Source organism: Melospiza melodia, chromosome 6 (assembly GCF_035770615.1).
Source record: "Melospiza melodia melodia isolate bMelMel2 chromosome 6, bMelMel2.pri, whole genome shotgun sequence".
NCBI classification, from domain to species: Eukaryota; Metazoa; Chordata; class Aves; order Passeriformes; family Passerellidae; genus Melospiza; species Melospiza melodia.
In genome coordinates, this window is record NC_086199.1 from 5,319,768 (window position 1) to 5,342,883 (window position 23,116).

At 49.5% G+C, this 23,116-nt stretch overlaps 1 protein-coding gene across 2 annotated transcripts in view; it reads left to right on the forward strand.

The window, feature by feature from the left end:
• The window catches only part of DAAM1 (dishevelled associated activator of morphogenesis 1), a 95,698-nt gene that overhangs the window by 54,494 nt on the left and 18,088 nt on the right, over positions 1–23,116 (forward strand). Inside the window, exons 5-18 of one of the 2 annotated variants that reach the window (XM_063159735.1) lie at positions 8,208–8,279; positions 9,673–9,767; positions 11,591–11,924; positions 13,076–13,186; positions 13,295–13,398; positions 13,789–13,855; positions 14,195–14,312; positions 14,437–14,575; positions 15,174–15,232; positions 15,562–15,749; positions 16,064–16,369; positions 16,466–16,573; positions 20,699–20,728; positions 22,029–22,132. In XM_063159735.1, the coding sequence (XP_063015805.1) occupies positions 8,208–8,279; positions 9,673–9,767; positions 11,591–11,924; positions 13,076–13,186; positions 13,295–13,398; positions 13,789–13,855; positions 14,195–14,312; positions 14,437–14,575; positions 15,174–15,232; positions 15,562–15,749; positions 16,064–16,369; positions 16,466–16,573; positions 20,699–20,728; positions 22,029–22,132 (1,835 nt within the window). The remainder of the gene's footprint in view (positions 1–8,207; positions 8,280–9,672; positions 9,768–11,590; positions 11,925–13,075; positions 13,187–13,294; positions 13,399–13,788; positions 13,856–14,194; positions 14,313–14,436; positions 14,576–15,173; positions 15,233–15,561; positions 15,750–16,063; positions 16,370–16,465; positions 16,574–20,698; positions 20,729–22,028; positions 22,133–23,116) is intronic. The other variant, XM_063159736.1, reaches the window with a different exon arrangement.

Consider the following 23,116-nt stretch of genomic DNA (forward strand, 5'->3'; position numbering starts at 1 on the left):
TCCTGTCTGGCTGTTCCAGCCATTCCTTCCCTATTTGTGATGCCATAAATATAACTATAAATATACCTGTACATATAAATATAAACATACCTATTAATATAACATAATATAACATAACATAATATAATATAATATAATATAATATAATATAATATAATATAATATAATATAATATAATATAATATAATATAATATAATATAATATAATATAATATAATATAATATAATTAATACAATATAATATAATTATATAAAACATACATATAAATATAAAATACCTGTAACTATAAATAAATAAAAATATAAATATAAATGTATATGTGCACACCTGTATCTATAAGTAAATCCAGAGAGAGAGAAGTTGTGGATGCCTCATCCTTGGAAATTTTAAATTTGAATTTAAATTTAAATTTTAAAATTTAAATTCAGTTTAAAAGTGAGCTGCAGAGCACGTGTGCCACTGTTTGTTCTGAATTTTAATTAAAAATGAGTGAGACCATATCAATGAAGGCTCCAGCCATGGAGGAAATCAGGAATGACATGGGCTGGAGAGCAGTGTCTGTGCACAGCAGGCTCTGGGCTGTCCTGCCCTGTGTGGTGATGGCTGGTGAGCAGCACAAACACTGGTGGATGTCCTGGCAGCTCCTGGTAAATCTCACTTGTGCTCCTGTGTATTTATGAGGCCAGATCACGTACATGGTGCCTAGCATGGAGGAGAGGGGCTGGATTCCAGCTGAGGGCAGGGCAGCAGGGCTGGCCGTGGGACAGTGTCCTGCCTCCCTGAGTGGCAGTGATTTGGGAAGTGCAGGGTGTGCCCAAAGCCCGTGTTTGACAGCAAGGTGTTGCTTGAGATGCTTCTAACACTCAGTTTCACCTGGTGGGTCCCAGAGGTGGACATCAGTGTCAGGCAGCTGCCTGATTACCACCAATCCAGGACTGTCCCCTGAGCAGTTTTTGCTCTTTACTCTGCTGCCAGTTTTGGCTGGAGCTTCTGCTTTGCTGTTGGTGTCATCCACCACACTCAGCTCTCCAGAGCACATCCCAGATGTTGCTGTTTTATATATTCCCATGACAGGCAAGATTTCATAAAAGGGAACCAAAAATGAGACATTCATTGCTGGGTTGTCCTGGAAAGAGACGTGACAGCACCTGTTGAGAGGAAATAGGGGAAATCCAGCTGTCCCCCAGGCATGTTTCTTTCCCTGGAATGTATCCCCCTGGCCTGCAGCCCTGGTTTTATCCTGGTTTCTCTGCCCTGCTGGCAGCTGGTTTTATCCCAGCCCTCAGGACTGGCTTGGCAGGGTGGAGGCTTTTTCCTCCCTGATTCTCCATCCATGGAGGGAATGGGTTTGATCCCATCCTTGTGGGCTGCACTGCATGAACTCCTCGTGGTCCCAGCCCTCCTGCATCACCCTGCGTCACTCAGGGGACAGACAGAGGGACAAAAAGCATCTTGTGGTGGGGCTATTCTGTCAGCAGCAGCCTGAGGAGGAGCTGAACTCTGCTCTGAATCCTGCAGTGCTGGGTCAGGAGAGAGATTTATAGATTATTCTCTGAAGTTGTCAGCCCCTCCGCTGCTGGGGTAAAGCAGGGAAATGCAAAAGGCAGGGATGAAATCTGCTTTTAGAAGTGGTATTTCTGGACCATGACTCGTCTCATAGCTCATCCCAAAATATTTCACTCCCTGCTGGCCCCGCTCTCCAGGAGAGGATATTGCTAGGAAGTGCAGGGAGGAAGCAGGAGGGTTTCCAGATTTGCTGTTTCTTTGGCTGTGGGTTTGCCTCAGTGCAGGAGTGTGACTCAGGATGGCCTTTTTCCAGAGGGAGTTAATGATTAACCCTTGGTGCTTAGTCTGCAGGACCTGTTTAACCACAGGAGATTTGGCTCCTGACAGCCCATGCAGGTCATGCCAAGCTGTTAGAGCAGCTCAAAGGGTGGCTTTTATGAGCCTCAAAATATAGATTGGTGCAAGGTGTTAGAAGCTCAGAATAAATAACCAGGTGGGAGGGATGGGTAGTGACAAACAGCTGATGTAATGCAGGGTTCTGCTCCTCTCCCTTTGGGTCCAGCTGAGCATTTCCAAAGCTGGACTAGAGGAAAATGACCTGCAGGGATGCCAAGGGATGCTGAGCTCTGTCAGCTTGTGCTGAGAACCCAGTGGCATCACACTAACCCTGGGTGCATTGCTCTGAGCAGTGTGAAGCAAAGCTTGCAGCTAAAATTTCCTCAGGGGTCAGATAAAAAACCTTTTGCACGAGGAAAAGGCAGCAGTGGTGATTTTTCAGGGGAAATATGTAATAAATGAGTGATGTCTCTCCAATAATCCTCTATTTCCCAGGCAAACAGCCTCTTTCCCTTCCAACTGCTCCTTCCACCCACTCCCTCCAGAGAGCTTTGCTTTCCAGCTCCTGCTTCCACTTGTCCTCCTTTTTTGGGGCTTGCCTTCCATTTCCTTCATTTAAAAAACATCAATCCCCCATATTTTTTGCTGCAGTAGCCAGAACTAAGAGCAAAAGCTGACAGAGATGGCATGCTGGGGAGGGAAGGATAAATCAGCTGGGCATTTTGCCATGCTCCAGGGTCACCTGGGATGGATGGGAAGGATCTCATGACCTCTGAACATGCAGATAGACCTGCTGTTATTGCAGCAGCAGGTTGAAATACCATCTCAGGTGTCATTTGCTCAGGCTGACAGAGAGAAACTGCCTGTTTGCATGGCTGGGGATGTTTTTCACTGGGAAATGTTTATAGTTTTTATCTTGCAAGGTAATTCCCCTTTTAGTTCCAATCACAACACACTTTTGTTTAAGCAAGGTTTTTCTCCCTCACCAGCCAAAAAATGCATCTGTTAGCAATCTTTTTTGGATTTTGAAGCAGAGCTTTTCAAACAATGAACCAGCTGACTACCAAAGGCATCTGATCATGCTATATTTGCTTATGGGGAGCATAATTTTTAAACCCTGGGAAAAGTGTACAGGGGCACGTGTGTGTGTTTGTGGAGGAGAGGGCATAGCAAGTGTTAGCATATGGAAAAACCAGAGCAGGCTGGGCTGGGCTGGTTCAGACCCTGAGAGCCCAGCTTGGGGAGAGTCTGATGAAATTCCAGCCTTTTGCTGCAGGGCTCCATGGGGAAGCAGCTTTGGTGGATCATTTAGGTTCTGTTTCAGGGGTACCTGGAGGGATGAGGGAGCCTTGGGGGGCTGTGGTGGGTCCAAATCTCCACCAGCACTCTCCTGGCAAAGGCTGGGCCATGCTGGTGGAGCTGGGCTGGATTTAAACATCTCGGAGAGGCTGCTTGGCTTTAAAACCCATCCATGCCACAGCCTGCTTCCTCTCATCATCCAGGTGGATCATCCAGAGCAGTCAGGGAGGGAAGGGTTGCCAAAATGCAGTGAGCTGCCACTGCTGCCAGCTTTCCCTTGCCTTGCTGTTATGGAGCAGCAAGGAGGGGTGGGGAACACTGTGCAGAATAAAAGTTATGTCAGGACAATGTGTAAAAATGAAGGGGGTGTTTCTGTTTTTGCAGCTGGTGCCAATTGAAGAGGGGTTTTTTTTAATCCTTTCCTGAGGAGTTCTCCTGGGGCAGACCAGGCTTGGAGGTGGTGCCAAGAAGGAGGTGAACCACCAAAATCATGGAATTGTTAAGGTTGGAAAGACCTCTGAGATCACTGAATCCATTAACCCAGTGCTGCCGTGTTCACCCTTAAACCATGGCCCCAAGAGCCACATCCCCACCTTTCTGAACACCACTCCCTGGGCAGCCTGTTCCAGTGCCTGACCACATTTTTAATGAAGAAATTATCCCAGATATCCAATCCAAGCCTCCCCTGGCACAACCTGAGGCCATTTCCTCTTGTCCTGTCACTTGCTACCTTGGAGAAAAGCCACTGGTGGTGTCACTGAAGGGCTTGCATGGAGCTGGCTGCTGTGAGCCAGCCCTTTCCTTCCAGCCCTGTGGGATGTAGCGTGGTGTGTTGGACATCAGCTGGGTGGGGAGCTCAGCCAGCCACCATCAGTTATCCCAAAGAGCTCCAAATCCAGTTATCCCAAACACCACCATGGTAGGGAAGCAGGCTGCTGGTTCAGGTGTGCCATCTTCTGCAGGGTCAGGAGCTGTGAGGTGCTGCCAGAAGCTTGTTTAGGAAGCAAAGCAGGTGTGACAAAGCACTGAGGAACATCTCAGGTGTCTGTCCCCACCACCATGGGGACATGCTGGGAGGTTGCACTGCTCCCAGCAGCTGCATCCTGCAGGTCAGAGCAGCAGGAGCTTGTGGGGAGGCTCCTTCCAGGTGCAAACAGGTTGAGAGAAGCCTTGAAATTGCTTTGAGCCACTACTGGCTGAGCCCCCACCTCCTCTGCATTGGGAAGAGAAGAAATTCTGGCAGTGGGAGCTGCTGACACTCCAAGGGGGAGGCACAAGGGCTGTGGAAGTGTCAGGCTCAAAACCAAGACATGACAGGGCTGGGGAGTGTGAAATCTCTGGGATGGCTGGAGCTGCCAGATTGGTGACCTTCACATGGCAAAGCTCCTGCTAATGACTGGGCACTGCTTTCCCTGCAGTGCTGAGCAGGGGATGGAGCTCATTTATGGGGTTCACATCACAGCAGGCCCTGCCGCCCTGGAGCAGAGCAGCATCCATCAGCCCCATGCACAGGGCTCCGGACAGCAGGGGCTGTGACATGAGAGGGTGACCTGGTGACAGCAGGGCTGCAGCTGATGGGATTTGTGGTTTTGCCAGGTCCCTGGAAAGAAGGAACAGGTGAGGGGCTCAGGTGGAACAAAGCAGGGGATGCAGCAAGGGCTGCCCTTGTCTGTGCAGCTTTGGCACGGCTTAATTTTTGCAGCTGAGCGCATGTGGGCCTGGAGGACAGTGAGGGACGTTGATGTGCAATTAAAGCCATCAGTGTCTCTGACAGCAGCTCAGTCTGGGTTCCAGCAGGGTTCAGATCAGCCCTCACTTCTCTGCTGTTTGAGAGCACCCACAGCAGCCTCAGCACAGGGAAAAAAAAGGATCTGGGAGATGTTCAGTGGTGCAGTGGAACATCCTGGAGACACTCACCTTGGAGGTGCTCAGCTCTGTGTCTGAAATCCCTCCCTGCAGGCAGGCTGCAAAACCCATGTCCCCAAACACCCACCCTGTGTGCTGGGAAACCATTTTTCACACTCAACTTTTCAAACCCTGATGCTGGAGAGGTTCCTCCCTCCCCCTGGCGCTGAGCAGAGCCTTGTGACTCACTTCCCTCTGGGCTGTGCCTTTGTCAGGAGATTTCTTTACCACCAGGAGCACACCAAAGGACACTTCTCAGTGTGCTGTAGACCATTAGCCCCAGTAATTACCACTGAGCAACATCCTGCAGGGAGCTGAGGGGAGGGAAGCCCCTGCCCTGATCTTTGCCTGCTTTATTGTGCAGTCCCCCTTTGCCTGGGAAGCTGCTTTCTGAGGAGCCTGCCCAGCTGCTCATTGGAATTAATGAGGTTCTGCTGCACTTAATTGAGAGCACTCTCTAAATTGGGGGTTTCAGGGAGGAAATGCAAGAGCCCGAGGGAGCCGAGCAAAGGGAAATATTTATAATGCAGCACGTTAATTATAAATGAGCAGTTTAGCCAATTTTGTTGTTCAGCCTCCCCTCCACCCCCCTGGAGACCTTTATTTGCTCCAGTGCTTCTTTTCAACCCTAAATGAGCAGCAGGTCCCCATCCCTGGCTGCCTCGCAGGTGTTCCCAGCACAGGGCAGGTCCTGGGCTGTGGGGTGAGCCAGCCCTGCTGCTTTCCCTGCAGGGATCTCACTCCCTGGGCACATCTGGACACCTCTTGCTACTGTGCCATGCTGGGGACCTTGCCACCTTTCCCAGCTGGTGCCTCTGGTGAGAAAGTGTCCTGGTTTAAGGCAAATTTGGGAGAGAATTTCCAAAGGAAGGCCCCTCCCCACAACCGCTCCAGGAAGGATTCCTTGGAGACGAGTGGAAAGAACCTGTTTATTTAACAGGCACAGCACCCCCAGCACACAAAATGAACAATACTGGGTGACACCACTCTGAAAAAGATGACAAATTCAGAAAGTCTCTCTGGGGGTGCTCGCTCTGTTCTCAGTCCCTCAGCGCTGGGGCAGCTGCTGCCCAGAGTAGGCCCCGCTGGGCCACAAGGTGCAAACTCTCGGGGTTTGCCAGGGCCCAGCCCGGAGCAGGCTCGAGATGGTCGAAAAAAAGGAGAGGAGAAACAGTCCAGAGAGAAATTTGGACTGTTTAGCTAAACTAGCTAATGAGCAGAAGCAAAAGCAAGCAGAAGTGAAGCAGAAGCAAGAGCAAGAGAGCAAAGCGAAAAGCAAAAGCCGCACTAGCTCCTGCCCTGCTCCTGTGTCTGTATCCCACCAGGCTGATAAGAAAACCCAAACAAAACTTTCACTCTTCAGAGCCAGTCTTGAAGGCACAGAACATAATATCCAGCATAAACAGAACACATGAGTGGGGATACAAGCATCATGACATCACCCTGAGACAGAAAGAGATGCTCCTTATAAGAGGGACAATGGGAAGGACCTTCTTGACACCTCCAGGAGGTGACAGGACCATGCTCAAGGCACCTGTGAGTGTCCCAGCTCTGCTGTCCCCTGGAGTCCATTTGCATGCTGGACTCTAAAGTGGGGCAGGAAAGCTGGGAAAATCAGAATTCCCACAAGCTTTGTGCAGAGCCTTGCCCTGGCAGGGCACAGAGAGGGTTGGCACGAGCGCCCAGGGCTCAGTGAGGAGCTGAAAGCCCCGATGGCCGTGTCAGACAGAATTGACACTGAGCAGATAGGTGACCTGAGCCTCAGCCCAGCTGCTTGGCACCTCTGAGCGACTGTGGGGTCAGAAGAAAGTGTTAAAGCAAAGGGCAGAGCTTTCCAGGCCTCTTGGTGCTCTCAGAGTTGTGGCACAGCCGAAGGAGGGGTCAGGTCTGGAGGCACTCCTGTGCTGCCCAGGGGCAAACTGAGTCTCATCCAAATTACCTGTCCTTGACTTTGCTTGTCCTCATCTTGGCACACTGCAGCTTGGGAAGTTTGGATGCACAGAAGTTTTCCAGCTAAGCCTCTTGAGGCACAGTGAATGTTTGGGGTTCTGCTCCTCAGGCTCACTGAAGCAGCCACAGTTGTTTGTGAGCACAGAGATGGGGGCAGAGAGGAGCTTCTGTGCTGCTCCCCCATCACAGGTGTTTGGGGTGTGAAATGAGGTTTACAAACAGCTCTGAAAGTTAGGGAAGGGGCAGAGCCATGCAGCCAGTCAGGCTGTGATCAGAAGATGGTTATGATGGAAGATGTTTGGGATCTGTGTAGAATTTTTTGACTCCAGCCTAGACCTGTGTGGCATTGCTGCTGTGAAATCCTCTTCTTCTTTTGGTATATATGTTTTTTAAGAAAATAAAGTGAGGGAAAAGATTAATTATGAAGCATTCCCTCAAATTCTGCCTGCTTACTCCATGCAGCCCCTGGGAATGTGCAGCATTAGTTACCTGAGCTGGTCTCAGAGATTCTTTAGTCATGTCCTACAAGAACAAGGTAGAACCTGAAAACCCCTCTTGAGCCCTGACAGATGCAGGGTATTGTAGACCAGGGTGGCCAGAGGAGGCTCTGCATCACTCAGTGTCACAGATCATGGGCCCAGGGGTGACATCCTTTAAGAGGTGACATTGCCAGATGTTCCCTCCCAGTGACTTATGAAGTCCCCAGAGGAACTGTTGTGCCTGGAGTCTCTCTTAGGATGTTTGAGATGTTGATAAGTCATGGTTCTGCTCCAGGAGTGCAGCCTAGACCATGTCACATTTAAGCATTCTTCATTGCTTTTAAACATTTTCCCCCCAAGCATATTCAAGGCTGTGCAGCCAAAGCTTCAAGGGCACTGTGGAGTTGAAACAAGAGAGATTTGGATGTAAAATTTGAGTCTGGTTTCCCTGAAGCTGATAATCACAAGACTGATGCAGTATCAGTGGGGCAGTGTTTGGTCACAGGCAGATGGTGTAATTGTATTTATGGCAGTTCAATAAATCAGGTAATGTTTGCATAGCTGGAGTCAGGGGGAAGCTCAGAATATAGAAAGTCACACTTATATTAACATAAAATAAAGCAAGAGCTCAGGGATGCTTCAGAAATGGTTGGTCATGAAGGGCAGGGAATGTTAATACTATTTTTTTACTAATCTGGCTTTGTTTCACTTTTTTTTTATCCCCTACCCAGGACCAGGAAGAAAATAAAGGAGCCACCAGCTGGCCAGAGTTCTACATTGATCAGCTGAATTCCATGGCTGCTGTGAGTATCCCTGGTGACTCTGAACCCCAGGTGGGGCAGCAGCAGGGTGGGGACAGTGCCAGCACTGTGCCTCAGAGGGTGGCAGTGTCACCTGTTACACCAACAGCTGCACAATGGAGATGTTCCTGCTGAACCTGGGTGTTCTGTGAGTCACAGGACCATGGGTGGGGTTTGGGTGGCAGTGTCACCTGTAAGAGGTACAGCTGCACAATGGAGATGTTCCTGCAGCCCCCGGGGTGTTCTGTGCAGCCACAGAACCACGGATGGCTGGGGTTTGGGTGGCAGTGTCACCTGTTAGGTGACAGGTACAGCTGCACAATGGAGATGTCCCTACAGCTCCTGGGGTGTTCTGTTCAGCCACAGAACCATGGGTGGGGTTTGGGTGGGAAGGATCCTTAAAGGACATCCAGTTCCACCCCCCTTCCACCAGACCAGGTAGCTCCAAGCCCCATCCAGCCTGGCCTTGAGCAGTCCCAGAGGGATGAGCAGGGGCTGTGAGCCAGCAGGGAGTGTGCTGATCCCCCTGGGAAGGCAGGAACACCCAGTGCTGGCCATGGGCTGCCAGCCAGAAAGGGCCCTGAGCCTGAGCAGAGCTTGTGATCAAAGCCTGCCAGATGCCTGCAGGGTGGCTTTGATCTCCCTGACGTGCTGCTGAAGAGGAGCTGGGTTAAATGGAGGGGTCAGCACAGCTCCTCATATCTGCTGGGTCCCTTTTTGCCTTGGATTAGCCTCAGCCAGGGCTGGCAGGGCTCACCCTGACACCTCTGGGGGCCCAGCACTGCTGGGTGCTGCAGGAACCACTCAGGGAGCTGCTTTAGCTGTAGCTGTGCCTCATGCATGCCCAGGGAGCAGGCAGCCCTGGTGCAGGAGTCAAATCCCAGCCCCAGCCCCAGCTGGAGAGCAAAATCCAGGGTGGGAGATGCATCCTCTGCACACAGCCCCTGTCCCCAGCTGAGATCCACACTGCTGGGTTGCACTGGGAGACTTGGGAATGACAGGGCTGGCTGTTCACCATCCCCATGGCTTACTCTGGATGATCTTCAATAGCCTAATGCCTTTTTTGGGGGTCTTTTTTTACATTGTGGTGCCCCAAACTGCCCCCAGGACTCAAGGTGAGGCCACAGCAGTGCAGAGCAGAGCAGAAATTGTGTGGGGCTTGGAGGCAGTGCCTTCATCCCTCTGTCCCCATCCAGGCTGTCTCCTTGCAGAGCATGGAGTGGTTTTCCTCACAGCTCCTTTTCCCAAGTTCTGGGATTGCCATAAGGATTCCAGACTTCCAGGGTGGGTTTAGGATCCCCATGGCTTGGCACAGTGGGTGGTGGGCACTGCCACTGCCACTCCTTGGGCACACAGGGGGATTCCCCTTCTGATCTCTGCCTTCCTCCTTGCACAGAGAAAATCCCTGATTGCCTTGGAAAAAGAAGATGAGGAGGAGAGAAATAAAACAATCGAAAGTTTGAAGACTGCACTGCGGACAAAACCAATGAGGCAATTCCCTTTCCTTTTCCTTTCCCTTTCCTTTCCCTTTCCTTCCCCTTTTCCCCTTCCCCTTTCCCCCTTCCCCTTTTCCCCTTCCCCTTTCCCTTTCCTTCTTTGGATTTGAGTTCTCTGCCAGAGCAGGGGTTAAATAGGAATATAAATGGGAGCTGTACAGGGTGAGAGAGGTGAGGACTCTGAGGCACTAACTGACTTTTTTTTTGTTTCACCAACTGCTTTTTTTTGGTGTCACATTTTGTCATTTTGTTCCTTTTTCTTGATCCTTTTAGTGACCAAGAGCCACCAGGACCTCCCTGTTCATTCAGGCAAATTAGGCAACTTTTTTATTTTTCCAAATTTTCCTTTGTACTGAACAGAATGTAAAAATTCCTTGAATATTTTTTTTCCCAAGAAAACAACAATTTTTATTGGTCAGTTAGGACCTTTGTTTCAACTTCAGCTCCTCTTGCACTTTATAAGGGAGTAAAGTCACATGAATCTTCAGGCTTTTATGAAATTGAAAACAATTTTTGATGGGAGGATAAATGAAGGCTGGGATGCTTTCTGAATGTCTGTAGCTTTTCCTAATTTCATTTTCTCTGGAGTCTGCATGCACACTTTTGCAACACCTAAGGTGCCTCAGGTTGACATCTTCTGATGGGAATATGTTCCATTGGGAAATGCCTGACTTGCTTTGGTTATGGAAGAAACAAATTTACTATTGCTTGCAAATATCTTTCCCTTTTTCACCTGTGGTTGATGGTAAGAAATTCCCAGCGTCTGGGGTGAGCACCTGATTTCTGTGACACCTGGACCTTGTGGGTGCTTGTGGGACCTTTTAAGGATTGTATAAAGTTTCATGGTGGCCAGCCATGAAACTTTATAAAATCCTTAAAAGTGATGTTTGAGTGTTTTTTGAGGGATGCAGCAGGCTCTGCAGGAAATTTTACCTGTTGGAGCCACTTTTTCACCCAGGGAAGTGAACACCAACTTTCCTGTTAACTTTGGCTGGACGAAGAGCAGCTTTGAAGCAGAGAAAGCAGTTTCCCCCAAGCCTGCAATTACTCCTTTTGTTGCTGCCCATCAGCATGGCTTGTTTTGAATTAAAATCATCCCAGTGTTGGGATGTTCTTGGCTCGTTTGCTTTCCAGCCTTTTGCCAAAGCAGAGAACACCCAGCCTGGGTGGCACTGGGCATGGGGGCCCTAAAATGCCTCAGCAGGGTGCAGTGGGTCTGGTGAACCTGCCTGGGCACTGCCCTGTGTTTGCTGTCTGCTCTCTGTTCAGTGGTGTTGTAAATCATCGAAAAATCAGAAATCCCTTAAAATTGGGGAGGTGTGCCTGAGGAAGGAGAAGGGTGTGGATGGTGGGGCAGGAGAGGTGACATTGAGGTGTCTGCAGCTGATGAGGAGGTGACTTCAGGGCTTGGAATCTTCTTCCAGATCAAAAATTGTCTCAAAACTCAGCTTGGTATTTTTTGCAGTGTGACTGCCAACTTCCAACCTCCATCCCGAGACTTGTGTTGGTTGCTGAGTTAGCTGGTTCTCTTTGAAATATCCTCACTCTGAGGAACCTTGTGCAGGTAGCACAGGCAACCAGGCACCAATTAAATTGATTTTTACACCCCCATGGTGTAAAAATCAATTTATTTGTGTCTGGGCGACGGGAATCCTTCAGGCTTTCTGATATCCATGAACAAGTATACAGGAAGGTTCTAGGTGTGCATCAACAGACTGTTTGGGGGTAAAAGGCCAAGTATAAATAAATAAATAAAAAATAAAGAAATAATAATGAATTTATAAATAATTATAAAGTGAAAACCCCCTTTTCTGGCAGGTTTGTGACCCGCTTCATCGACCTGGATGGCTTATCATGTATCCTCAACTTCCTCAAAAGCATGGACTATGAGACAGCAGAGTCTCGAATACATACCTCGCTCATTGGATGTATAAAAGCACTAATGAACAACTCCCTGGGCAGGGCCCACGTCCTGGCCCACCTGGAGAGCATCAATGTCATTGCTCAGAGTCTGAGCACAGAGAATATTAAGACAAAAGTGGCAGTGCTGGAAATCATGGGCGCCGTGTGCCTGGTTCCCGGTGGCCACAAGAAGGTACTGGAGGCCATGCTGCACTACCAGAAATATGCCAGTGAAAGGACTCGTTTTCAGGTAGGTGGGTGTGCTGGTTTTGGATGGGTAATTTCAGATTTTTACTAATTTTGAGATTTCTTTTTTTTTTTTTTGGTTAATGGATTAAAGAGTGTGATGGGTTTCGTGTCGGTTAATTATTGGTGTGTTTACTTCTTGTTGTGAGGTAGGATTAGGTGAAAGATACAGCAGGTTTAAAACTTTAAAGGGTATAAAAATTTTATTAATAAACTAAAAGGAAATAAGGAAAGTAATTAAAAGGAAAAAAGTGGTAGGTATTAAAATAAACTCTTCAGAGCACTTCACTCCACAGCCTTTTTTTTTTTCTTATTGATAATGTAAAGAAACAAAACCTACAATTTCTAGTCAGTTCATTATTTCTAAAATAGGGATTTTTTCAGTTTACTTAGGGAGAGAAGTTTTTTTGGTTTTGTTTTTTTTTTTTTTTTTTGTTAATGTTATGGAGATTTTTTATAAGAGGGAAAAACCCAGTTCTTTTGTGGTTTCTAATTTCTTCACTGATAACAGCTGTTTGGGGAGCCCTGTTATCATGAAGCCCCTCTTGTCTTCTACAAGTTTTCTTACAGTTTGTTGATGGGTTATGTTGATTTATGGGGTATTGTTTTCAAGATGAGTTGTTTAAAGCTAAAAATTTTCATTATTTATTTCTAAATCGGTTCCTTTATTTTAAATTTTGTTCCTTGGGAATGAAAAGTTTTTCATCACTTCCCTAGATTTCCTCCATTCCAAACCATGACAGTGGGTATCCACTCACCCCTCAGCCCCTGAAATTCAGCATTCCTGACCCTTTCTCCTCCTGAATATCTGAGTGGCGGCTTGCAAATGTTTTGTTATGGCTGTTTGCAAGTTGAAAAATCCAGAATTACCCCAGAGCTGTGTCTGATGAGATCTGCAGCTAAGCACGGAGGGAGGAAACAGTTATTTAAGGTGAAACCCACCAAAATAAAAGGCTTGTTTGTGCAGGGTCCCTGGGGTCAGAGCTCTGCAAGGCTGCAGCGTTGCTGGATGGGCTGGTGCTGGCCCAGATGGGTGCTGGGGTGGCCAGCAGCTGATGGAGCATCACCAGGAGCTGTTCCTGCCCGTGTTCCCTGGCTGTTTGGGCAGCACTGGGGCTGTCACAGGGCACTGAGCTGACCCCTTGTGTTTGGCAGACACTGATCAACGACCTGGACAAGAGCACGGGCCGGTACCGAGATGAAGTGAGCCTCAAGACAGCCATCATGTCCTTCATCAACGCTGTCCTGAGCCAGGGGGCAGGCGTGGTGAGCACCAGGGAGGCCTTGGGGTGTGCTTGGGGTGTTTATTTTATTCCAGTGAACTTTCTGAGGGTGTGCACCTTGCTGTGCTGAGCCCACACCTGTGCCTTGCAGGAAAGCCTGGATTTCAGACTGCATCTGAGATATGAATTCCTCATGCTGGGCATCCAGCCAGTCATCGACAAACTAAGGCAACATGAAAATTCAACCCTTGACCGGTGAGTAGGGACCCCCAGCACATTTGTGATTTTTGTCTGCTGCCCTTCCTTCAGGTGTTGGTCTAGAGTCACACTTCTTACAGAAATTCCTTGCTGTCTCCAGAGAGGGAGAAAAAAATTCCAACAGGGTTTTGCTGCATTATAATGTAGGGTTGAGTTGGGGAGGATGTGCTATCAGGGGTTCAGGGGATGCTGTCAGCCCTCATCCACCTCTTCTCATCCCAAAAGGCTCCTTGCACATCCTGTAGTGATTAGGAGATCAGGGATGAAGGTCTACTTGGTGTTTCAAGCCCTCCCAGCGTCTGGTCCACTGACAAACTCATTGCCACATTTATATCTGCTTTTAACAGGTTCTTCTGGTTTAGTTTTTTTCCCCCTTTCTTTCCTCAGGCACTTAGATTTCTTTGAAATGCTTAGAAATGAAGATGAACTGGAGTTTGCCAAAAGATTTGAGCTGGTGAGTATGAATGCCGCTGATGCAGACACTGGCACTCACTGTCACAGTTAGTTTTAGAAGAGTGGTCAAAGGGACAAAGAGTGATCTTCTGGATAAAATGTGGAGTTTGGAAGTCTTTCCTGTTGCTCTGCACTTTTGCAACATCTGTATGGAGCCTGCTTTAGCCCTTTTGTCCTTTGCCTGCCCAGCAGCTCTGTTTGCCCCTCACAGGGCACTGGGGTTAGTTTGTCTGTCAGTTTTGGGGTGGGGGTGACTCATGGGGTGTGGAGCTGAGACTCAGGGATCAGGAGATGCTGTTGTGGCTGCAGTGGCCTGACTCTGCCTGTCTCCTGCCCACAGGTCCACATTGACACCAAAAGTGCAACTCAGATGTTCGAGCTGACGAGGAAGAGGCTGACGCACAGCGAGGCATACCCGCACTTTATGTCCATCCTGCATCACTGTCTCCAGATGCCTTGTGAGTCCCAGGAGAGGCCAGGAAAGCCAGGGCTTGCTGGGGGCTTGGCAGCACAGCCCTCCTGCCCTGCAGTGTCACAGCCTGCCCTGTGCTTACGTCAGCCTGTCCCCTTCCTTCCCTGCAGATAAAAGAAGCGGCAACACCGTCCAGTACTGGCTGCTGCTGGACAGGATCGTGCAGCAGATTGTCATCCAGAGTGACAAAGGGCAGGACCCTGATGCCACTCCCCTGGAAAACTTCAACATTAAAAATGTTGTACGAATGTAAGTGCTCAAGGGTCACTGTTCCTTGCTGGTCGCTGTCACACATCACACAGTGGTGTTGCTGTCCTCGGTTGGACATGAGCCAGCATCCCTGGAGCTGTTGGCTTCACCCCACCTTAGCAATGAAGCCCATCCCTTTTGTTAGACAGCACTTGCAAGTAATATTTGAGATTTAGGAGTTTTTGTGTGTTCTCTGATAAATTTTATATATTAGAGATCTCAGTGTCCTCTGTCTTCCATCAAATTGAATCCCATTTGAATTCTTCTGAACGACTGAGTTTTGAAGATGTGCATTTAGCACAATTTCACATATCTTTTATACGTCCCTTTTAAGCTCCATGGTGACAGAGTGACAATTAGCTATGGAGCTTGTAATAATTAAAATTGTTTATATGCTTTCTGATTTCTCTCTATGCCCTCTGCCCTGTAAATCTCTTCCTATCAGAAAAAAAAAATCTCCCCTCTCTGAGGGGAGACACAGCAGAGCTATTAGTTTGGAGCCCTAAATTCCACTTCCTCAGCCGTGTCCCTTGCTGGTGATGGTCTCCTGTTTGCTGTAGTAGGATTGTCTCACGTGCTACATCTCCTCTCCTTTTAGGTTAGTCAATGAAAATGAAGTCAAACAGTGGAAAGAGCAAGCAGAAAAAATGAGAAAAGGTGAGTGGTGGAGGAATACACAGTGTGAACTCTAATCTGGGCTAAACAGTTACCATATACATTTATTCATATGTTTATTTATACATATATCTGCAGGCTTTATTGAAGGGCTGAGATAGTGTCATGCCATGGGGCTGACATGGAAAATGGGCAAAGAAAATTATATTTTTTCATAGAGAGGCTCCAAAGGGGGTACTGAGGCACAGCACAGGCTCCTTTTTGCCAGCTGCAGCTTCTCTGCAGAGCAGTGTGGGGTTTAGCCCCCCATGGGCTGCTGTTGGCAAAAAGGAGTGTTTGTCACCCAAAGTGCTCTCCTGGGGCTGTTTCAGAGCACACAGAGCTGCAGCAGAAGCTGGAGAAGAAGGAGAGGGAGTGTGATGCCAAGGCCCAGGAGAAGGAGGAGATGATGCAGACGCTGAACAAGATGAAGGAGAAGCTGGAGAAGGAGTCCAGTGAGCACAAGCAGGTCAAGCAGCAGGTGGCAGATCTGACAGCACAGCTCCACGAGATGAGCAGGGTGAGACCTCAAACCTGCTCCTGTTGTGGGCCCAGTCCCTAATCCCCTGCACGTGCTGTGGGGTGATTCCAGGAGGCTCAGCTGCATGGGGGGGACTGAGAAAGAGCTTGTTGGAAGAGCCACCAAGGTGTCTGTCCCTAGTGATGGGCTGATTCTGCCTCTCAGCTGCATTGAGCCGGGAGTGTTGAAGTCTTTGAATGCTTTGTTTTTTCCTAAAATTTAAGCAAATTAATTAAAAATCAGCATGGGGGTATTTTTTAGGTGGTGTCCCCACCTCCATATGACCAGTCCCCATCCCTCTCTCTCTCTCCCAGAGGGCAATCTGTGCTGCCAGCCCTGGAGGACCTCCCATGCCACCAGGAGCACCTGGGGGCCCTTCGCCTTCTCCAACCCCCGGCTCCCTCCTGCCCCCTCCGCCGCCCCCCCCACTCCCAGGGGGGTGTCCCCCACCTCCTCCCCCACCTCCTCCTCCCGGGGGTCCCCCCCCTCCCCCTGGCCCCCCACCCCTGGGGGGGCTGATGCCTCCCCTTGGGGCACCCCCGGGCATGGCCTTCAAGAAGAAGAGCATCCCTCAGCCAACCAACGCCCTCAAGTCCTTCAACTGGTCCAAGCTTCCAGAGGTAAGCCGGGCAAAACTTTGGGCACTGAGGTGCTGGATGGTGATGTGAGGGCAGTGGGTGAGGACCCCCACCTGCAATGCTCCCACTGTCTTGCAGAACAAGCTGGCAGGCACCGTGTGGACCAGCATAGATGACACAAAAGTGTTCAAAATCCTGGACCTGGAGGACCTGGAGAGGACATTCTCAGCCTACCAAAGACAGCAGGTAACAGCTGGCCCAGGGTGGGCACACCTGGGTGAGGTGCCACCATTGTGGGATCACGTGGTTTCACTGGTGGTCCCAAAACACATCTCCCATCATTATTTCATACCAAAGCCATGTTGGCCAGATCAGCTCCATCTGCTTTGTCCCCTCATCCATGTACCAGAGCCTTGGTGTTGAGCTGTTCATGGCTCACTGTGCCCGATTCCACACACCTGACCATGTGCACCCTGAAGATGGATCACCAAAAAAACACACACACACACAAAAAAGAGACAGGGAATGTTATGAAAATAACCCCCAGATGTGGCCACAGTTGGGTAATATTTTTGGATTGCTGTTAACAGCAACTTCTCCATGTGTCTGTATTGGGTGGAAAATTTCTATCCCTCTCTGGCCAAGAGGGACTAAGTTTTGCCCACATCTACCATGGGTGGGTCTCTTCTTTTTATTTTTGTAGTGAGCCAAGAGCAAAATGTGAGCTTTGAACAAATATCCCAAACCAAAATAATGTCATTGCAGGCAAAACTCTCTGCTTTTTAATCTCCTGCTCAAGCACTGCAGGCCCAGTTTGGAAGGCATCAAAGCACATGAAGAAAATTAGACACTTTTTTTACCCCCAGGCAGGGTGAAAATGGGAAGAAGTGTTTCAAGAAGGCAGGAGAAAAAGCAAGGAGAGAGGCTGAAAAAGGATAAAAAGGATGTTCACGTGCTGAACACCTGGCTGTGTTCCTGGGAGGAGAGAGCAGCTTGTCTCCTTCGTGCCAGGCCCAGCCAGAGGGATGGTGCCAGGAAGGAGTGGACCAGACCCATTAAGCTCATTAGGCAGTGTGAGAGTTTAATCTGTTCCAGAGGCTAATTGAAGGAAAGATCAGGGTGGATTAGAGCAGGGCAAATATCAAGAGTAACCCACCAGCAGTACGTGCTGCCGGCCCCAGTGTTTTGGGAAGAGGTGACCACAGCAATGTCTCCTTCTCCTGGCATTTTTTGAGCTTGACTCATTCCTACTGGAGGGCATGTCTGAGGACAAGGGATGGAAATGGAAGAGGAGCAAGAATAGAAACCTGAGTGTCAGCAGGATGGTTTGCCCTCGGGCCCCAGCCCATGAGTCACCTGGTGTGATGAGGATTATTGCCAGGCAGGAATTTAAAAATAATTTGGCTTGGCTGAGGTCCTGCTGGGTGAAGTGGCTGGGTAGGTTTGGGGCCAGGAGGAGCAGGGAGATGGTGCTAGGAGAGCTGTGACATGGGATGAGGACCAGAAGGGAGCTGAATGGAGGAGCCAGGAGCTGTGGTGGGACTGGCAGAAGATGCTGTGAGAGCATCTGAAAGGCAGATGGGAAAGACAAGGCAAAATCCCACCTGTGAGATGCTGCTGGGGCTGGAGCTGCCCTTGGGGACGTTGTGCACAAGTTCCTTGTGGTCATTGTGTGTCAGTGGAGCCATGGGACACATCTGGGGGCTGGAGCTGCCCTTGGGGATGTGATGCACAAGCTCCTTGTGGTCATTGTGTGTCAGTGGAGCCATGGGACACGTGAGGGATGTGTTTGTCCAGCTGGGACTCCCCAGGGTGCTCCCAGTGTTAGTCCCAGGATGGAGAGGGGGTCATGGCTCTGCAGCCAGCAGCAGGATATGGGGCTAGATGTCCTCCATGAGATCAGGAGAGGTGGAGATATTCTAGGCTGGTTGAGTGGAACGTTCCCTGCCCATGGTTGCACTAGAGGGTCTTTAAAGTCCCTTCAGCCCCAGCCATTCTGTGGTTCTGTCACACATGCAAACCACAGGGCTCTGTGTACATGGAGGGGGGCTGGGGCAGTGAACAGCCTGTCCCTGAGGCACAATGAACTCATAATAATGGTTTCACAACTCCCAGCATTTCCAAGCTCTAGCAAAACTTGGTTTCTGTCACGAAGAAGCAAGGGAGGAGCAGGGTTCTCCCTGCCTGTTCCCTGTCTGGAGCCACTTGCTCAGTGGTGATGCCTCTCCCTTGTCCTGGATCACAACATCCCCAGGGCATGGGGCATCAGGGGCTGCCTGTGCCCATGCCCCCAGACAAAGCAGGGCTCTGAAAATGCCTGGTCAAGGGCTGCATCCCTGTGGCCCTGCCCCAGCAGGCAGAGGTGTGTGCAGTGCACGGAGCTCTCTGACCCCCCCAGGGTGGCTGCTGTGGGGCTGCCTGTGCTGGCATTTGTCTGGTTTTGCTGCCAGAGTGCCTGGGAATCCCAAAGTGCTGCACACACCCGAGGCTTTAACCATGTACTTAATTTTAAGCATCTCTTTAAATGTTTTTTCCCACATCACAGGCTGGGATGTAAATGCAGGCTATTAGCTGAGCTCTGCAGCTTTTGGGAAGGGCCCTTTCCATGTGGGGAGGACAGGAACCCTCTGGGCTTCCTGGGGCTCATCCCTGCCTCATGAAGCTGCTAGGAGAGCCTGTAGCTTCCCAGCTGAGGCTCTGCAGATGTCCCTGTCCCCAGAGAAGGTCTGAGCCCTGCAGCTGTACAGAATATCAACATTTACAGAAAATCCAACAGGAGTTTTTGGCTGTGGCATGAGAACTGGCAGCAGGGTGTGCATGTAGTGATGGAGAAAGGCGAGTCCAGGACCATCAGGGCTTAAACTACACAAGGGTTGGTGCCTCTGTCAGGGATGTCTTGAGAGTCTTCCTGGGGGCAGAGGCTGGGAGTGATGTTGATAAGCAGCAGTGACACAGCCAGGGCAGTTCTGGCAGGTCCTGCAGCAGTGAGTGATGTAAAAGAGTCAGGGCCAAGTGGAAAAAAAATATGTGTTGTTGAAGCAGGGGCTTAGCAGTGAGCTGGGAAAGAATTCATCTCCCAAAAAAGGATGAAGGAAGGAAAGGCTCCAGCTCCTCTGTGCAAGGGAGAGTGACCTGTGCAGGGTCCAGGGACAGCAGGGCTGGGAATTGTTTGTGGGGATGGTGGCAGCGCATTTAAAGCTGCTCCTCCTTACACCATCGTGCAGCAGGGGCTGGATCACAGCTCCTGTGAGGGACAGGGATGAGGCTGGTTTGAGGCCTTTTTGTAGTGAACCTTTTCTCTACCTTAATGCATGAGGAGCTCTCCCTTTCCTGGAGCAGAGAAAACCACCATGTCCTCCCTGTCCAGCAGCCTGGAGCAAGTCTGAGCATCGTGGGGCAGGTCTGAGGGCTGAAATGGAAGGAAGAGCTTCTAATCAGGGACCAGTTAAATGAAAATAAAGATACCCACTGCAGCTTGTGGGTGTGCTTTGTGCCTGTCCCACAGATGAGACTGCTGGGTAGAGATTGATTAGTGAAACACTGATCCTTAGCCTTAACTGAACCAGAGACTTTTAGCCACAAGATTCTTGATCAGCAGAGCTCAGCCAAGGGGATGGGGAAGGAAAACTGTGTGTGTGTGTGTGCACATGTGTGTGGTGCCAGCTCTACTGCACCTGCTTCCAGCCTGCTGGGGAGGGACATGCTGCTGGTGGGCATTGGGGCCAGGCTGCTGAGCCCTGCAGAAGCAGGGAGGAGGAGGAGGAGGATGAGAACTCGAGGGGAAGCATGTTGCTGTGGCCACTGGTGAAGTTCTGCTGCGGCCAGATTTGCTGTGGGATGCGCCTCTCCTCATTTCCACTCACAAGCCCTGTTTTTCCTGGCACTCACATTGGCATTTCAGTCCCTCAGATGTGCAGGAACCAGCAATTTTCCTCCAGGCACGGCAGGCTGAGCAGTGCTGTGCCTTTGGGCCAGTAGCAGGGCTTGGCCAGCATCCTCTCACCTCATCCCATGTCCCCTCCTCACCCCTGTGCACAACGTGCCTCGGCCTCATCCCTTCATGGAGCCTCCTCTTCATCAGCCCTGCCCTCCTGCACATCCCATAACCCACGTTTTCACCTGCATCTCCCCTATTTTAGCACTGGGACCTCCAAGTGCCTCCTCTTCATCTGCTCTGCCCTCCTGCACATCCCATAACCCACATTTTCACCTGCATCCCCCCCTATTTTGGCACTGGCACCCCCATGCTGCCAAACCTCCCTCATATTGCACATTTCCCTTTGCTGTGCTTCAGTTCCCTCTGGTTTTGCTGAGATCACTGAACTGCATGTGTTTTTACTGCCTTTTTCCATGCTTCTGCTATGGCTGTAGGACTTCTTTGTGAATGGTAGCTCCAGACAGGTAAGTGAGCGCCTGCAGGAGTGTGATGTGGGGCTGGGGACAGGGACATGGGGATACATGGCTGCTTCTGAGGGGGGTTCATGTGTGACAAACGGGGTTGAATCAGAGAGGTGCAAAGATCACCAGAAGGAGCAGCTTGAAAGTTGCTGCTGGGGAGGCTGGTAAGGCAGAACCCACCCTCTCTGCTGTCTGGCCTGAGGTGAAACCAATGTCTGAGTACAGGAGTTGGATTTTTAACTCCACAGAGAAGCTCCTAACTCCTAACCCTAACCCTGAGCAGTATTTGTTTTCAGAAGATGGAAATAAACCCACAGGTGGAAGCTCTCTGCTTGGTCAGAGCTTACAAGGCACATGAGAGGGGCAGCTGGTGCTGGGTGACTTGGGGCTGGTGTTCCATCCCCTGCCTCTCTTCCCACTTCTCATATCTGCATGTTTTCTTCGTTGAAACAAGAAAATGAGTAAAAGAATTGTAATTTCAGAGCTCACTCTCAGCCCTTGCAGTGGCCATGTGCCAGGTCTCCTTTAGTGTGGATCTGTAACGTTCAGGACCTTGCAGCTCCAGATTGTGTTCCTTCCAGAAGGATTGAATAGCCAGCTTTTAATTGATTAACCTCACTAAAATATGCAATATGGTAAATTAAAACCTGGGGCAACATGAACTCCTCGGGCAGCCCTACAAAGCTGCTGTTGTGTAGATCTGCCCATTTGCCCACAACCACAGCATTGTTACTCATCTGAAGGTAAAGTGTTTAAGCCACTTAGGAGATACAGGTGCTTATTCCACACCAATTCCTGCTTTCAAATCCTTTATTTTGGGAAGATTTCACTGAAAAAGCTGCTGGTTGCTTTTGCAAGTCTGACAGCATGTATTAGTTGGCTCAGGAGGGCTGATGCATGAAGGGTGATCACAGATGTTTGGAGCAGGGGTGAGGAGCAAGAGCGATGCTGAGTGTGTGCAGCAGCCCATAGTGAAATCCTCCATGCCAGGGTTTAATGAAGTATCACAAGTATGTATGCTGAGAAAGCCAGCCTTTATTTATTCAGCAGCGCCCCTGTGTTTGCAGATTTTTAAATCTTCCCTGTCTGAGAAAATATTTACATTTCTAACCAGTGGCTTCAAAGCCAGCTCTGGTTTATGAAATGACTTTCTGTGTTTCAGTCACAGGCAAGGGGTTTTACCCATAACCTGTGGTGCCGCTCCTGATTTATGGGGCCCACTGTGTATCACACTGAGAGTACTAAATGTCCTTGCTGCTCCATGGCTCTTCTCCAGGCTTTTTTTCTTTTTATTTTCTCATAGAAGGAAGATGCCATCGATGACACGTTGAGTTCCCGGCACAAAGTCAAGGAGCTTTCTGTCATAGATGGCAGGAGAGCTCAGAACTGCAACATCCTCCTCTCCAGGTATGGTTCAAGCCTTGCTGTGGGGAGTAGGGTGTGATGGTGTTCACAGGGGTCCAAGGATGAGGGAAGAGACGAGGATCTGACTCCATGTTTCACAAGGCTTGATTTTTATTTTATTATATATATTATATTAAAACTATACTAAAAGAATAGAAGAAAGGATTTCATCAGAAGGTTAGCTAAGAATAGAAAAAGAAGGAATTATAACAAAAGTTTCTGTCTCAGAGTCTGAGCCAGCTCACTGTGTTTGGCCATTAATTAGAAACAACTCTATGAGACCAATCACAGATGCACCTGTTGCAATCCACAGCAGCAGATAATCAATGTTTACATTTTGTTCCTGAGGCCTCTAAGCTTCTCAGGAGGAAAAATCCTAAAGAAAGGATTTTTCATAAAACATGTCTGTGACAGTGGGGGGGATGCTTAATACCCTGCCCTGAGCTGCCCTGAGTGTGCTCCTCATCCCTGGTTGATGACAGGAGCCAGTGCAGCAGGAGAGCAGTGACACCTGAACCCAGCTATAGCCTTACAGCCTCAGGGTGGGGTGACTGGAGGGGGGACAGTGCCATTAAGGGGGTATGTGGCCATTTGGTGTCCCTGGAAAGCCCTCAGGGAGCTGGGATAGCTGGGACACCCAGTGAGCTTTCACAGGAGGTGGAAGGGGGTTGATTTCACCTCTTATCTTTCTCAGCCTGGGTTTTGTTTGCTCTTTGCTGGTGGTTAGAGAGGGTCTGTCTGGGCTGGGGAAGTGCTGGGTGTCAGCAGGAGCAGCAGTAATTCAGGCAGGACCTTGCTGCCCACATCTGAATTTTGGGAAGGGGATGTTCCCCTCCTGCAGCTGCCCTGCTGGTCTGACAGCCTCCCTCACACTCCTCACCAGGCAGGCTTAACACTGCTACCAGCAATTTAATCTGATCTCCAAATGGCTGCCAAAATTATAAAAATTGCTTTGGCAAGATAAACTGCACCAATAAGACTGAATTT